An 18,610-nucleotide genomic window follows, 5' to 3' on the forward strand; every position below is an offset into this window, starting at 1 on the left:
AATTTAGTCTAATGGGACATCTGCCATTTCCCATATTTTTCGTTAGGGGAGGGGGCAACATTGATTTGCAAAGATATTTCTTATTAAGACTTGCCAAGTTAAATATGTTTGGTATTTACACATATCAACTCTAGACAGCTCAAACCCTATACAACTCAGCTCCCTAAAAAATAAGGTAGAAAAAAAAAGACAAAAGAAAGCAAGCTGTGTATAAAACTGGGTCCAGCTGGATTGGAGAAATTAATTGGTATGTTCATCTTCTCGTTTTCTTTCTGTTAATTAATTTTTTTTGACATCCGATCAAATAGTATATATAATATATAAATATACATAAATATATACATATATATATACATATATATATATATATATATATATATATATATATATATATATATATATTTTTTTTTTTTTTTTTTTTTTTTTTTTTTTTTTTTTATATATATATATATATATATATATATATATATATATATATATATATATATATATATATATATATATATATATATATATATATATATATATATATATATATATATATATATATATATATATATATATATATATATATATATATATATATATATATATATATATATATATATATATATATATATATATATATATATATATATATATATATATATATATATATATATATATATATATATATATATATATATATATATATAATATTATATAGAAATATTAATATGTAAATCTAAGTAATGGTCAGAGTATCCTGTCCCATAGCTAGGCTCCAGAATTAACTCTTGTGGATAAATATTTTTTGAAATCTCAATAAACCCTGCGCAATTTATTACTAAGAGATCGTCCAGATATCTTTTATTATTTGAAAGGTTATATTTTACATTGCTTGGGCTATTTTTATGTGTCATATGTTCTTATTCTAACTGACTTAAAAACAAGTCCGCTATGAATGGACTCGCTTTCCCACCCATAGGAATGCCAACAGTTTGTTTATACAAATTACCATTAAATCTTATGAAAGTATTAAATAGAATAACTTCCAATAAATCACATACCATATCCAAGCTATAACATCTTGAATTAATAGTACTTCTAAAGAACTTCGTCCATCGGGCTTTTTTATTAAAAGTATCAATTATCAAAAATCAGATATTAGACAAAAGAAAAGATTTCTTTATGACCATTTTCAATTTTTCGAATACTAAATTAAGTGACAAATTTGCATACAGAGTAGTAAAGTCAAATGAATCGATTCTTTTAGCTGAAACAATAGCCAAAGAATCTATCACTTCTAATGAGTTATTAACACTCCAATATAGGTTAAAGTTAGAAAAATTTTTAATTCCAGAGCAATTTGCTGTAAATTTATTTCTAATTTCTCCTAAAATTAAAGATAGGTCAGTGGCCGCAAATCTGGTTGAACACCTCGCTGCCCCAGCAATAAAACGTGGTTTTGGTGGATTTTTAGGAGATTTTACCGTCCAATTTAAGAAAGGAAACTTTTTATCATTATCATTTATTTTAATATTGAATTTTTCCAAAATTCTTTCTTCTATATTATCAATTAAACTATTCTCTTCTATATGAGCCTTTTCGTATGTATTTGTTGTTTGTAACTCTTTTGATAAAATATCACAGTAGAGTTTCTAACAAATGATGGCAAAATTATTGCTAGCTTTATCAACTGGTACAATTACAAGTTCATTCTGTATATTAGCAATTGCTTGTTTCATATTTGCATTATAAAATATTGAATTTTTCTCAATTTTTTTGGATTAATTCTATATGTGGTATTTCGTACACTAGTCAAATCAAGTTTATCCAATTTTGAAATCTGCCTTTAGTAATTTTCTCCATCTATCACCATTTATCAATAAAAAAATTTAAATCATTCTTTAATCCCCTAAGAATATCTGCTGGCTTTATGCGGTATATATATATATATATATATATATATATATATATATATATATATATATATATATATATATATATATATATATATATATATATATATATATATATATATATATATATATATATATATATATATATATATATATACATACATATACATATATATAAACCACAATGGCAATATAATATTCGGCAATAATTGTTGTGACAACACACGAACAAAAAAGAAAGAGACAACAGAGTCGTATTTACAAAGAAAGTTTATTCTACAGGTTACTGTGAATGGAAACGAGCATGGTTTCGTCGAGGATAAAGTCGTAATAACAGTCACTGAATCTGGCTTGACGAATCTAGTTTTACATCAAGTAGGTGGCTTCTTGGAAGTTATTGTGCCCTCCATTGGAAAAGTAACCACAAATAGTGACAAGGTTTTCCTGATGGTAAGAACTCAGATTTTCTTTTTTTTTTAAGCCAGAATCTAGAACTCTTGGTAACTAAATCAAGTAATCATTTTATCATAGAAATAATGCTATGAATACAAGCTCCAAAGTGGCTCCTGGAGAAATCTCAGGGAAAAGCGCTTACAGTATTGAAGGATTTTCCCAAAACCGCGCATATCATTCCCAGCCGAGGGCAGAAAATCATGAGGTAGGTACCTGCGCTACACAGACCGTTATTCTACATGAGAAAAGGTTTTTAGTTTTGGTTTTAAACACCTTAAAACGTAAATTGTGGCCATCACTTTTAGCTTATTAAAGGTATCAAGATCGAAAGCAGGTTAGTATTTGCTCAATCAAAAAAAACTTAAAGTCTCAACGATCACTGAACGTTCTATGATTGATTTCTTCCACCTCAAAAAGGAACTTAAAAAGAAAAAATAATCATTAAAAGTTGTCTTGGGCTTATGTAGAATAACACAAAGCAAATAAGTCTCCCCTTTTTACGTATTTCAAATACCGTGTAAGAGTTTTATGATTTCAAAATAATTTCCTTTATGCAGTGTCTTGCTCTACAGCTTGAGCTGTTGCTTGCACTCCACTATTCACATCCATGATTTTGGTAGGATTTACAAAAAACAAATGGTCCATCTACACCTAGTCCAAACAAGTAAAGATCGAAGCTCTTTTATAAATTAGAGGATATTCATTGATTGTCTGGGAATTTTGATTTCTTAAAACGAGCTCCTCTTGTACAACGGTACAAATATTAGAAACACAGATTTTCTAGATTCTGAAACTAGACATCTGATTCGAATTATGGACCTCATTTGCGTATGTCCTAGTATACAATAGTAAAGAATTTCTGAGAACACACTGGCTACCCATGACACACTTTTTCTATATTTTCTTATATTCTATTTATTTATTTTCTATATTTTATACCTTTACATCTATATTTTAAAGTCTCATTTCTTTAATAAGAACGGTTGAGCGGCGGTCGCAACCCAAATATTTGTATTACCTCGTTTTTCTTCATTCTTCTATGTTATACTCATGGCAGACGTACAGTGTCTCTGAACTATGAATTCTGAAAGCCTTTTCTGAGTTATTGGCATCATTCATGCAAATCCTCCAATTGTGAATCACCAAAATTGGAATTTTATATCAGGAGCACAGTTTGGTTGCTCTAAATCTTTCATAATCCAAATTTAAAGTTTCCAAAATCAGGTTCCGGTTTATGGACATATCCTCTGTCAAAATGCCCATAGTAGCTACTAATTTTCTCCTTTTTGGTTCTTACAATGAGGGAAGGTCTGTGTAGTCGATTTATAGGAGTTCTCCATAATTCTTTGTGTGTGGTGGCATACCCATCCTTGATAGAAATACGTTACTGTACAGAGTACTTGAGATAAATTTCTGAAGATTCACATGATTTTTTTATTTTAGACAATTGGTTTCCAAAGAGGCCGCACTTGTGGAATGTGTGGAACAGGAAATGATGAGCAAGTGGGAGACTTAGAGGGGCCAAATGGCTGCACTTTATCTACTGGAAGACGTTTAGCTGCAGCATACATGCTAGAAAGTCCGAAGGGCAGCTGCAAAGTCGATAGAAGAACCCAGGAAGAGTTTGCAGAGGCAAAGAGGGAGCAAGAATCTTGCCTGAAAGGAGAACCATATTATAAACTTGCAGAAGCATTAGAAGAAGTAGGGGAAAGGTAAGTACAGTATTCTTTGGAAATAACAATAGGAAATCAACAATATGCAATAAGGCATTTTGCTTCGGTGCCCTTGTTCAATATAACTGCCTATCGAAACTCTTAAACAGACGAAAAAATTCAAGCTAACATTTTATACAAAAATTATAGTACTTATCACTAAAATAGTACCAGGGGACCCAGCTTCGCTCAGTGAAATGAAAGACAGGGTATTGTGTATTGGGGTGTTTGTGATTCAATTTATATGGAAAAAAAATTCAAAATTTAATTAAGCCCTAAAGGAATTTTCCCAAAGTCGTGACCTAACTAGATCATTTTTTCCATCAGAAAAAAAATAATTACCTTAATACGAACAATCCTGTTAAACGAACAATAATCACCGAGCAAATCTTTGCCTCCTGGTATTTAATTCAAAATTGTAATTTTTTGAAGTAATGCACAACATTTAATCCGAATCATTTAAGATTCCGAGCTCAGATCGTAGCTATCAAACAGAAATTTCTTTCTCTAAAAGCTCAGAATCAACTGATTTTTCAACAAAAAAAATATGTGTTTTCAAACTCCTACTTATACTTCAGGCATTCAATATCCAGGGGTCTGTAATTTCAGTAAGAAGAAGATTTTGAAAAACCTGAAGGGGGTTGGGAAGGGAAACTAAATTTTCCCTATGTCTAGACCTGTCTAGATAGGTTCGGGCATATCTAGATCGTTTTTTCTCACCGGAAAAATGGTAGTATGCCAATTTTCAGAAGAAAAAAAATTACAGTGACGTTTTCGAAAAAAAAAATTAAACTTAAATAAATATATATACAATTACTGCTCATTTTATAATTTAAGATCGTGTTCAAACACTTGCAAAGGTAGATTTATTGGTAAAACTAATGTCCATTCTTCAGTATTCGGCCTCCTCTTCATTGGACCTAAAGTCGGGATGGGAGGAGCTTGCTAACTTCTGTGCCCGTAAAATATAATGGTATCTAAATCTGGGATGTCAGTTGCTAATTTAGGGACTAAATGAAATAATTTAGATGACATAATAGAACATCCGCATTTACAGGAGACATACAAAAGTTATATAAGCCAGATGTCCAACTGAGCATTGTTTTTTGCTTGTTTCGTTGGTTTCTTCAAAAAATGATTTTATAAATATCGCCCATTGAAAGCAAGCTTATTCATAAGAAATATCATCTTTATTGCAGAAATTTAAGGGGGTTAAACATAACCTGCAAAGTAATCATATTTTTCTTAGATTATTTACCCGTTTTAAACCAAATATCGCTTAATAAATATTGTTTGGTTGAATTGAATTGATCTTTTGAACAAACTGACTGTTTAATAAAGATGACAACTCTGTATTCTCAATATCTATTTTATTTATTGGTATCCTAGGGAACAGGAATTAGCAATCTCGACTATAGACGTCTTTGTGTCCCGAATTTAGTCAGCTGCTTGTGTGATTTTAGATCACAAGGAGTAGCAACCCAATTAACAGTGGCCCGATTTAGTGACAACCGTAATTTAGCATGCATTTAGGCAAATGTCTTATACAAAAACCGATGAATTGTAGTTGATAATGCACACCTATTATATAGGACCTTTTTCTGCAGGAGAGGCCAGTCGGATGAATTGCGGTTGATAATGCGCACCTATTATATATTACCTTTTTCCTGCAGGAGAGACCAGTCGGATGAATTGCGGTTAATAATGCACACCTATTATATAGGACCTTTTTCTGCAGGAGAGGTCAGTCGGATCAAAAACCGATGAATTGTGGTTGATAATGCACACCTATTATATAGGACCTTTTTTTGCAGAAGAGGCCAGTCGGATCTCTTTATTACATACTTTTGTCTTTGCACCATGTTAAGGGGTTTCAAAAACATTCCACTATACTAAGGAGTGCTAAATCACTCAAGAAAAAACCAAAATTCTTTTTTGCTTTCCTCCACCAGATGACTGGTGGAATGAAAACAAGACGAATAATGTATTCTCTTTTTAATTAACTGTTGCTTTACGAACTTGGTCCATTTTGGCTTCTTTACTGATCATATAATCTTTATGCGGGAAGATTGGGTACTATCTGTTTTAATAACCGACCAAAAACTTGATATTTTTTTTCTTAAAATCGTTAAAAAGTATATATCTTATTCTAGGGCAACTTTTGGAGGTGTTTTTGGTTCCATCGGTACCAAAGAAGCCAGTGAGTGTACAACCTTTAGAAATAAAATGACAACCAAAGGAGGACTTACTTGCTTTTCAGTAGTTGCTGTTCCTGAGTGTCGAGTTGGCTGTAAGCCGATGAACAAAATATCCAAAAGAGTAAGTTATATTCTGGGTCTTAGTTTATGAAGATACACGTCTTTGAAAAGTCTAACTTATATACAATTACTGTTCTTGTGTACTCTCAAAAATAAATTTTATTTTTTATTCCTATTCCATAAGGTATATTCAATTTAAGGTGTACAAGACAATCTTGTCTGTTTTTTTTTCCATCTAAATTTTACTAAATACTATTTTTTGTACCTTCAATTTACAAAAAGTAAAGATTCTTGACCCCTCCCCTTCTATTCTTTCCTGAATTAGCACCTTGGTCACACCTACAAAAAAATTTGGGTGTGGGAGATGATGGGGGAGGGTAAACTCATTTTTAGTACCCCTACTTTAATACCATAGTGAAAATAAAGTGTAGAATTTAGATTTTGGAAGAATATAATACAATTTTAAATAGATTAATAACAATCACTTTGGTTATCATACTTGTTTTATTTATTTTTTTAAATAAATTTTTTTAAATTTTTAAATTAAAAAAAATTAATTTAATTAATTATTTATAAAATTTTATTTTTATAATTAATTATTTATTTATTTTATTTATTTAATTAATTATTATAAAAATTTAAAAAAAATTTAAAAAAATTAAAAAATTTATATTTTTTTAAATAATAGGTGGTTTTCGATTCTAAATATGGTACTTTCTTTGTCTAAAAAATACTACCCAATTAATGTTTGTCAATTTTTTACCGTTTGTCAATTTTTTTTTGATCATCAAAAAAAAAAATTCTTCCTGAGGTGTTTCAATCCTCTATTGTTTCCTTCTCTTCAGCAGGAAAACCAAAAGAATTGAGTTGAGATCAATAATGCAGCTATTGATAAACTGCAGTTGACTATTGGTATCCATGTTGTTTAGTTTTGAAGATCTCGCGCAAGGACATTGTTTTTGTATCGCTTTCGTTTGCCCATTTAGCTGTTGAAACCAGTGCTGAAAAAAGTTAGTATGTCCGGCCCTTAAATTACAAGGTTAGAAAAGGAATATATAGACAACACTACGAAGTCAGTTTGCCGCTAAATTGACGAGGCATTAAACAGCTAAAAAAGAATAAACCTAATCCTAAAAGATTATCCAGGAATTAATTCCATTCTCAGAGTCATATAAATGAATCTATTATAAAGTTGTTTCACGTACCCGCTTATTCGTCTGGCACAGATTACTTTCACTAAATGAGTCAATGCATCTTTATTTCAATCTTGGAATGAATTTCCGACGCATACCCTCCCGTAACTTGACATCAAGTACGAAAAATAGATTTGCAAAATTTATAAACTGAAGCTTCTTTGTTTTATAAAATGAAAAAAAACAAGTTTTTTTTTCAACTGGAAGTGAGGATAAATATTAAAACTCGAACAAACAGAAATTATTCCGTATATAAAGGGGTTGCTCCCTCCTCTATACCTTGTTCTTCACGCTAAAGGTTTTCGCCCTTCTAAGAAAGCTTCTTATTCTAATTAAACGGCTCTTGTGTTTCAGGAGTCGTTCTTAAAAAATTGAACCAACAGTCAAGCTTTAGCGTAAAGAGCATGGTATTGAGAAGAGGGGAACCCTGATATATGGAATAATTTCTGTTCGTTTCGACTTCTAATGTTGCTCCTTATTTTTACTTGAAAAACTTGTTTTTATGTCAATTTCTGATCATTTTTCAAATAATGACCGTAAATCTGGCTCACCTTCCATGAAACATTCCGTCCCCTCCCAAGAAACTCCTCCATTGAAGATTCCTCCAACATAAAATACACCATCCCCCGTAAAATTCCTTCCTAAAATTTCTATCCTCGCTGAAAATCCCCCCCACCCCTCTATGAAATTTTTGTATAAGATTCAGCCTGACAAATTCTCCTTAGCATACTTTCATTTGAAAAAAACTAGGTTCTAATTGTTGTTCCGGTCACGCAAGAAATATTATCCATGGAAAATATTTTCCAGAAATCAAAACACGTAAAATTTTCCCAGGAATATCTCCACATACAAAATTTAAATGGCAAAGAGAAAGTAAGACAAATAAATAGAATTTCGTGTAGCAATTCTTTCAAATACCCCCAGTGCAAAATTTCCCCTGGAAAGTTTACCTCCAAAAAATTATCCCCATGGAAAACCACCCCAAGCACAAAATCCCCCCACCCGAAAAATGTCTGTATACTTCCCAATAACAAATATTATAGGTAAACAACTGGCACATTTTATAACTTTGACCTATCCCCAGGGGACGGGGAGAGAGGGGGGGGGTCCTGTTATCTCCAAAGGCATAGTTTTGAGACTTCTCAACGATGCTGAACAAAATGGCTATCTCAAAATTTTGATCGTACGATTTTTGGGAGGAAAAGGGCACGTAAGGGGTGATAGTTGCCCTCCAATCTTTTTGTTCACTTAAAAAGGACACCAGAGCTTTTAATTTCCATTCAAATGAGTCCTCTCTCGTTGCTCTAGAACCATTGATTCAATTCGATCATCCCTGGAGAAAAAAAAAATAAACACGCATCCGTGACCTTCTTCTGACAAAAAATGCAAAATCTCACTTTTTGCAGATAGGAGCTTGAAACCTGTACAGTAGTGTTCTTTGATACTCTGAATCTCACGGTGTTATTTTCATTAACATTCTTTTACTTTTAGAGGGTGTTCCCCCCCCCCCTTTTTGGAAAATCAGGCAAATTTTCATAGGCTTGAAGCCTTTTATAGGTAATTAGGAATCAGCATAATAAGCCAATTCTTTTTATATATTTATTGATATCAAAATTCCGTTTTCGTTTGAATCGAGCCGTGTCGCTCCTTACTTACAGTCCTTTACTACGAACTGTTTGCTACTAATGCTATTGGTACCTAACTGTGGTGCCACAACTAGTACAACAATTGGTCTTAATGTGTTAATTTAATGTGCTTAAAATGTGGTAATTTTGGCACTTTGACTTGATTCTGGACTGCCAGCGTGTCTTTAAAACTTTGAAACTCCTTATTATTTTATTATTTGATTATGTTACGTACGAAATGGATAATATAGGGGGGGGGGGGGTTCTTCGATTCCCTTTTAAATTTCAAAACCTATTCACTTTCCTATCATAATAATATAGTACATAACGCTTTAATTGTATTTTTTTTAATTTTTTTTGTCATACTGTAGCAAAAACTTTTAATCCTGCCTTAGAAAACATCTTAATTGTTCTGTAATAGCCTGATGCTCCAATTTTTAATCAATTTCATATGTTTAATTTAATAATAAATAATTGATTTCATTAATTAATTTAATAACTTAAGATAACAAACTGAATCGTTAATTTACCCGCGTCATCATTTAAATTCACGATTGTTTTCTTAATACTTCACCAATTTTATATCTACCAAAGAAAAAATTCAGAGTATTTCGGTAATAACCTATTGCACAACATCATATAAATTTTAATTGTTTAATTTAGTATGTTAATATTTAATTAATTGAATATTAATGTTACACCTATTATTGTAAGTAATTAATTAAATACAAGTCGCTATTTTATAATTTTTTTTATTTAATACATCAGCAATAATTTGCGTATCTACCATAGACAATTTTTTTAGTTTTTCATCAACAACCTACTTCTCCACATCATGGCCAAATTTCGGAATTTTCTATTTCTCTTTTTTCTAGATTGGATTCCATTGTGTTCCTAAAGGACGTTTGCAAGAACATCTTTTAGGTGAATACCAGGAGAGGCCACTCAACGAACTTTCCGCAAAAGAAGAGCACACTTATCATGTAGTCGAAGTCCCAACTGCTTGTAGTTAGTAACTCTCAGAGTTACTATTAATTGTGGGTTTTGTAAACAAAATATTGGATTATATTTTAAGAAATACTTTTAGTTGTAATATAGTTCATGGCACGAGGCACGACAAAAATTTGGCTCTGTTTGTAGGATGATTGGAAATTTGCGGAGAAAAATTCAAAAGCAAGGAAAACTGCTCTGAAGAAATGTTTTTTCTAAGTTATAATGAATCACACAGTTCGGCCAACTGTTTTTATATCCGTTTTCTCTATGCAATTTTGACAAAGTTGAAAAATGAGAAAAGAAGTAAGTGGTCGAAAACTTTTGCCAATTTGGGTAAAAACGTAAAAATACGAATTTTACAAAAGATCAAAATGTTTGTTTTGAAGATTCATTTTTCTAGGTTATGTTGAGTCCTATGCCGAGGCCAAACAATTATTTTTCTCTAGATAACAACAATAAAAACTAAAAGTTTTAAAAAACTGGAAAAGAAGTAATTTGCCTAGAATGTTCTATGCAACACGCAAAAAATGGTAAGTTTTATCCCCTTTAAAAAGTTTATTTACACTGAAGTTCAGCTTTTTGGCAAATGCTTTGATATTCATAGGCTAATACTTCCTTAAAAACACTATTTCTACAATAAGAGCCCTCTTAGTACCCATATTGTATAATTAGTCCAACATTTTCCTCCAGACACAAGGAGATCAGGCAGGCAAGGATTTATATCCTCGAAGAGCAATTTATAATTATGAAAAGAATGAGAATTTCGAGAAAGAACTTGAACCCCCTTAAACATGGCATCAAATCGAAAAAATAGCCTACCGGCGAAATAGCCGTTGTCAAAATCCTTGTCTGGAGGTTTACAGTCCATCTTGAAAAACAAGGGAAATCCCATTTTGCATGGGTAACAGTGACGTGTCTCCTTTCTTTGTTTTTCGTTTTCGCTAGGGGCAACCCGCCATGAACTAGTGGTTGTAGGATATTGACGTTTGAAAAGAAATGAAATTAGTCACAAAAGATCGCACCAGAAAAAATACTATTTCCTGCCTCAAACGTCGATTTTGGTCAAATAATGAAAATTCTGAAATCAACCGAAAACAACTGAGAAGCTGTACACAAAATCCACCCCTCATCAAAATCTTCCCCTCCCCAAAAATCTCAAGTTTGTTCAATAATTTTTCCTATAAGCTATTTTTCCACCGTCCTAACAAAATTTTTAGCTAACCTTTTCGCAGCAAATTGCATTTTTATGAGCCAAAAATGAAATGGTTACCTAATACTGTTAAAGAATTTCTCTAACCAACCTTATCAATTTTGGATAAAATTTTTGGAGAACTGAAGCGCAAAATTCAAAAACTGATAATGTAACTAAGCAGGATGACTAGTTAATGTGTCAAAAACATTGACAGAGAATTCATTACTATTTTACTCCACTTTCCAGAAATTAATTTAAAAAAAAATTTCCACAAAATAAGTTTTTCAAAGAGAAATAAAGAACTATTAAGCAAAGAATGAGCAAAAATAAAATCAAATAATCTACCAAGCGTGAAACTACCACAAATCAGCATCGATAAATAAACGAAACTCAAAACGAACAGAAATTACAATAAACAACCGAGTCAAGCTCAAAACGAGCAGAAATTAACATAAGTTGGGAGCAAAACCCCTATGCCTTCCCAAGGCTAGAAAAAAACTTGCACTTTACTGAAAAAAATATAAATGTTTTTACTTTTGTAACTTTAATATATCAAATAATTTTAACATTTTGATTACTAAATATCAGTATATGTATATTAAACTGACAATGCAGATTCATTTGTATTTTTTTAGTAAAGCGCAAATCTTGTTCTGGCCTTGGGAAGGCATAGGGGTTTTGCGCCCAACTTATGTTAATTTCTGCTCGTTTTGAGTTTGACTCAGTTAATTATTGTAATTTCTATACGTTTTGGATTTCATTTATTTGTTGACGCTGATTTATGATAACTTCACACTTGGTAGATTACCTTATATTATTGTTGGCTCATTTTGTTAAATGGAGTTCTTTACTTTTCTTTCTAAAACTTATTTTATGAAAAAGTTTTTGTTAATTAATTTCTGTTCGTTTTATATTGACATAGTCTTTTCAGGGAAAAAGAAAATAACACTTTAAATCTTTTGTTTTTTAAGTCTTTATAGTTTGGCCTGCTATTTTCATGCTGGAGAATAATTTTCAGCAATTTTTAACAACATACACACTTTTAAAAATATGGACACAAATAGTACTGTTTAATTTAGTTTCATACCTCCTCTAGCTGACCTGAAATGGAAAACTTGATACCATTCGCAAAAAAATCTGTTTGCTTTCTTTGATAGCTTGGATACACTTACGCTATTTTGATTCGGTTAAATTTTAAGAGCAGAAGTAGTCTCGAAAGTTTGAACATAATACCCTCAGTCGTTCTTGGGATATTGCTGAGATGCCTTATTAGCAATTCGCATTATCACAGTGCATTTTGATTTAATCTTAAGGCAACATTTAGTTTTTAAACATAACGGGCGAATGGGAGGGTGGGCATGGGAGTGAAGAGGGATTAGTTGCCCTCCAATCACTTTCGACTATTAAAAAGGGCATCAACCCTTTCTATTTTAAATCAAATGATCCCCTTTCGAAGTTCCCACGACAACTCCTTCGATTCGAAGTGCCCTGGTCTGAACAACAAAAACAACAAAAAATATCACTAATCACTTTCGACTATTAAAAAGGGCACTAGCCCTTTGAATTTCAAATCGAATGAGACCTTTTCTGAAGTTTCTACGACAACGCCTTCTATAGAAACCTTATAAGCCCCCAGGGCATAACTTAAAACCCTTGCCATGAGGGCTGTGGCGGAGTATCCTCCTCAAAAAAATATTTTGTATCTGTAAATCAACAACGCTGAACAAAATGGATATCTCAAAATTTTTTTTGGATGTGTTTGGGGGAACTATGGGCTGGGGGGGGGCTAGTTGCCCTCCAATCACTTTCGACTATTAAAAAGGGCACTAACCCTTTGAATTTACAATCTAATGATCTTTTCCGAAGTTTCTCCAACAAAGCCTTTTATAAAAACTATACAAACCCCCATGGTACAGGTTGCAGCCCATACCATAAGGGATGCGAGGGAGATTACAATTCAAAAACCAATATTATATGTGGAAGAAAACAAAACTAAACAATATTATAATATCAAATTTTTAGGGCATGGGATTGGGGGAGTTGTGGGCGTGGGGCGGGGGGCGGCTAGTTGCCCTCCAATCACTTTCGACTATTAAAAATGGCACTATCCCTTTGAATTTCCATTCGAATGAGCCTTTTTTGAAGTTTCTACAATGATGCTTTCTATAAAAACCTTATATGCCCCAATGGCATAACTTGTAACCCTTGCCTTTAGGTTTTTGGGTGAATGTTCTACTCAAAAATATTTTTTTTTTCAGGAAATCAACTAGCCTACGCTGAACAAAATGGCTATCTCAAAATTTAGATTGGATGTTTTTTGAGGAATGATGGGCGTGGGGGGGGGGTAGGTGCCCTCCAATCACTTTCGACTATTAGAAAGGGCACTAGCCCTTTGAATTTCCAATCGAATGATCCTGTTTTGAAGTTTCTACGACAACTTCGTCTATAAAAACATTATACGCCCCAAGGGCATAACTTAAAACCCTTGCCCTGAGGGTTGTGGGGGAGTTTCCTCCTCAAAAACATATTTTCTATCTGGAAATCAACTACGCTGAACAAAATGGGTTTCTCACAATTTTGATTGGATGTGTTTAGCGGAATGATGGGCGTGAACAGGGGGGCTTGTTGCCCTCCGATCACTTTCGACCATTAGAAAGGGCACTAGCACTTTAAATTTGTATGTGGGAAGCAACTAAGCTGAACAAAATGACTATCTAGCAATTTTGATTTGATGTGTTTGGGTGTAATGATGGGCGTGGGGGGGGGGGAGGCTAGTTGCCCTCCAATCACTTTCGACTATTAAAAAGGGCACTCGCCCTTTGAATTTTCAATCGAATGAGCCTTTTTTGAAGTTTCTATGACAACGCCTTCTATAAAACCTTATATACCCCCAGGGCATAACTTAAAACCCTTTCCCTGAGGGTTGTGGGAATGTGTCCTCCTCAAAAACACACTTTCTATCTGGAAATCAACTACGCTCAACAAAATGGCTATCTCGAAATTTTGATTGGATGTGTTTGGGGGAATGATGGGCGTGGGGGGGGCGCTAGTTGCCCTCCAATCACTTTCGACTATTAAAAAGAGCCCTAGAACTCTCGATTTCCAATCGAATGAGCTTTTGAAGTCTCTACGACGACCCCTTCCATATGAAGTGCTCTGCTCTAAAATAAAAAAATAATATATGGTACATTGTGCCAACATTTTTCTTATATGCCGTCAGGGTATAACTTAAAACCCTTGCCCCGAGGGTTGTTGGGGAGTGTCCTCCTCAAAAAGATATTTACCATTTGGAAATCAACTACACTGAACAAAATGGCTATCTCAAAATTTTGATTGGATGTGTTTGGGCGAATGATGGGCGTGGGGGGGGGCTAGTTGCCCTCCAATCACTTCCGACTATTAAAAAGGGCACTAGCTACCCCAATTTCCAATCGAATGAACCTTTTTCAAAGTGTCTACGGCAACTCCTTCGATACGAAGTGCCTGTCGAAGAAAGAAGGAAAAAAAAACACATTGTAGCTACATCGTTCTTTACTTAAGCAGCGCTAGCGCACTGCCTATGATAGTTTGCTCTTTTATAGAATTTTCATGATTTTTTTTTTTTGGTAGGGGGAATGATTTAAGCTAAGGGGAATCGTCCTTATCCCAGACGGACTTCAGAAAGGAGAGTAGACGACCCAATAAAAACCCCAGAGCTTGGTTTTTGAGTTGTGTTTTTTGGGCATTAAAAAGAGAACCGAATTCAAATGCATTCGAAGCAATTTTTTCGGTTCATATCCAATAAGCCTGTCCCACAAATTTGAGCTAGTGTTGGAGTTAAAAAGAATGGGCCTTAGAATAAAGATATTTATTTTAATGCTTCATTTAACTAAGTAAATTTTTCGCAAAATAAAGTTCAGTTACGTATAATTACGCATCATCTATTATGAAGGAGGGGTGATGGGTTATTGTGTAGGCAGAGGAGGGGAGCAGATAGCTAAAAGAGTGCAATTCAATGCCCGAATTGCCTAGCTAGAGCGTACTGCGGGGTGATAGCTTAGTTCTTATTGAAGAAAAATGTTTCTGACGTTTGTTTTTTATCTTTCTTTAACTATACTGATTCGTTTTGTGTTTCATAAAGATATGTACAGTGATGGATACGTGCACATCAGCTATTATGTAGTAGGGGCGATTGATCGTTGTGTAGGCTGGGGTACCACATCCTGCAAAGAATGTATTTTAATACAAAAATTTCCCAACTCCCAATGAGCGTTGGGATAAATGTAGAATATCTTTTGGGGAAGGGGGATAATGATTGTCATCTAATACCTATTCATTTTCCGAAACCATTTGGTCTACATGTTTATATTTCGGTGCTGGGTATGGTAGCACCTCTCCCATCGCGACAATCTTATCCATGTAGCATAAAATATTACATTCACATGCATTCCGACACAGAAGCGAAAAATAGGGACGAAGCATCGTAAGCCCCGTCAGAAAATTTATTCGGGAGGTGGCAAGTGCTACCAGGATGTCTGTTTTTAGTGAGTTGAAATTGTAATACCTCATTTCCTATTCATACACAATGTTCAATGTCTTCGTAATCGCTGGAGGGGGGGGGGTCGTTCCCCTACTATCGTCCATGGGGAACATCTGAGTAAAATGGGTTTGTTCGAAAAATTCACCTTTAAAACCGTGGAAATGGTGACCCTACAACTAATTTTTGGTATTCCAATTCCAGTCGTCTTAATACATATTAGAGGAGTTTATTCTTTTTTCAGGGATGAGTATCATTATTGAAGCATTGTTCTACGAATATTAATCTTGAATTTAAAAAAAATGGGAGTTCAAGGAGGGATTAGTAATCTTCCTTCACATTTAAGAGAGCCTTGGGTCAAACAGCTCGTAGTACCCAACTAAGTAAACAGCATCCCTTGGCAATAGAAAACGAAACTAAAATTTTTCGATTGCAACATATGCAAAAACAAAAATTATTACTCATGCCGATTCTGAACATGCAAAACGTGTTAATTTTAAAATTACTCACTAAAAGCTATGACCCTTCATTATCATTTAATACGATATTAGCAAGTAATTTCAGATAAATTAGACTATAATTTAAAATCTAAACTTTAAGAAAGAACTTTCAGAACTAAAAAAGTAAAATCAAAGTTAAGTTCTGTTACAATCGACCGATTTAAATAAAACCAAACAGCACAATATTCAGCTAGCATGCCATTACTGAGGAGTTTAAAACAAAATTTTTAATTTGTACATTAATGATTTTTTACGTGAAATATACGTCAATACGTGAAATACGTGAAAACATGTCAAAACATTTTTTTTCAATTTACGACAAGGCGTTTTCTTACAGCAGTTTTGTCTTAACAAATAAATAAAAAACTTTGCTGATTAAGTTTAAAATTCGCTAGCGTAATTCGCTAACTATCAACATATCAACCATAATCAAGTATAAGCAAATATACTTTTTGTTTACATAAAAAGCAGGAATACAAACAGCAATCAAGTTTACTTTCAAATTATATAGAAGCGACATAAAGAAAAAACAGAATAAATGGCAATTGTACTTTATAGATTGATGTATTTAACCACCTGGCACATGTATGTAGCTTACCAATTATTTTTTTTTTTTTTTTTTTGTAACAAGCCTACTGTAGTTTTGTCTTTATAAATAGATAAAACCCTTTGCTGATTGTGTACCATTCGCTGGTGTAATTCGCTAAATTAATCAAATCAACTGTTATCTGATATAAACAAATATATTTTTCGTTAAACAAAGAAGCAAGAATCCAAACAGCAATGGCATTTATTTTCACCCTATAAGGAAGCAACATACAGAAGAAATAGAATAAATAACAGTTCCATCAGCAATCCTTCGTCTTTCAATTTGAAAGGACTGCTTCATATTATCATTCATTTGTTTTCCTTCTGTAGCACTTAACCTTCAAGGAGTTTTAGCAATTTCTTCTCCATTTCCTGAAATGAAAATATTAGTAAGTATTACAGCATAATGCAATCAAAAGGTGATGCCCCTTCAGGGCGGCACCAAAGACCAAACCATGGAGCACCTGGGCGGCACCATGTCACCAAACATTAGAAGTGGTTTATTATGGTTAAATACTATACGGTCCAGCTTACTCGTAAACTAGTCTAATGAGGGGCTCCCACGGCGCCATAAAAGTTAATATAATTTTCTACAAAGTTTAATACCATAATGTTAGTTCCATTCACTTAAGTTTTATCTTGTCGACTTTACAGTCATTTTTGGCAGCAAATAATTTAAATTAATCAGATGTTGAACTCTCAGAAAACCAACTTCTTAAGAATTGTTTTCCTTCTAATAACTTAGTTTTAGATCAAAAGCTTCTCTTATTCTAACCCTTATTTTTACCAAACAAAAACTGTAATTTTTGTTACAAAAAAAAAAACATTTAAAAAAAAAAAATGACAGTAAATGAAAATGTAAAAAAATTTTTTTTTATGATGATTAAAAAAAAAAAATGTTTCCGAAAAAGACCAAATTAGACTTAAGATCAGAAGATATATAAACCTATAATAATTCAAACTAAAAACGACCAGAAATTATTATTAAAGAATAAATGTAACCCAAAACAAACAGAGATTAAATAAACAATCATAGCAAACAAACATGCAAAGGGTACTATAATAAATGATTAAATTGATCTTAAAATGGGTAAAACCTAAACTGAATGTGCAAATCAAGCTTAAAACAAACAAAAATCACACAAACAAGAGTTAGGCTACTGCCCCTTACCTAACTTTACAAGTTTAAAGCCTACAGCGTAATTGGCGCTTTACTATTCGTATTGGTGACTCATTACGTAAATTTCCTCTCCACGATCTGTTTGATTAGTATTTTTAATGATGCCGAATTTAATTTTAGAGAAACTTAAAGGAAAAGTGGTGTGGACTCTGGAGTGGCATCTGGGCTCAGGATCTGTCCAGAGTGGTACTGGCAGTAGAAAGGAAGGTCGAACATCCAATAGAATAAAAACATACTAACTAAAAAAATTAAATAATAAGTTGAATGAAAGTTCAAATAGGGATAAAATCCTTTTAATAGACAGTGATGATGATAACAGTGTGAATTTCTATCACTGTTACCATCATCACTGTCTATTAAAAGGATTTATCCCTATTTGAACTTTTATTTATCGTCATAGAAAGGCAGTGTGGTGTCCGAAAATTCTCTAAATAATAGGTTTTCACACAGAATTTGCAACGGCATTTGATATACGACAACGCAAAGCCTTTAAGATAAA

At 32.9% G+C, this 18,610-nt stretch overlaps 1 protein-coding gene across 1 annotated transcript in view; it reads left to right on the top strand.

Moving 5' to 3' along the window:
* Positions 1–10,222, top strand: part of LOC148947173 (vitellogenin-like) — a 117,366-nt gene extending 107,144 nt beyond the window's left edge. Inside the window, exons 26-29 of the mRNA XM_089096914.1 lie at positions 2,184–2,351; positions 3,798–4,066; positions 6,220–6,385; positions 10,018–10,222. Coding sequence (XP_088953040.1) covers positions 2,184–2,351; positions 3,798–4,066; positions 6,220–6,385; positions 10,018–10,155 — 741 coding nt within the window. The 3' untranslated portion in view covers positions 10,156–10,222. The remainder of the gene's footprint in view (positions 1–2,183; positions 2,352–3,797; positions 4,067–6,219; positions 6,386–10,017) is intronic.
* The last annotated feature ends 8,388 nt before the right edge of the window (positions 10,223–18,610 follow it).

The sequence above is a fragment of the Artemia sp. Qi Xiang Cuo genome, chromosome 11 (genome assembly GCF_049724085.1).
Source record: "Artemia sp. Qi Xiang Cuo chromosome 11, ASM4972408v1, whole genome shotgun sequence".
NCBI lineage: Eukaryota > Metazoa > Arthropoda > Branchiopoda > Anostraca > Artemiidae > Artemia > Artemia sp. Qi Xiang Cuo.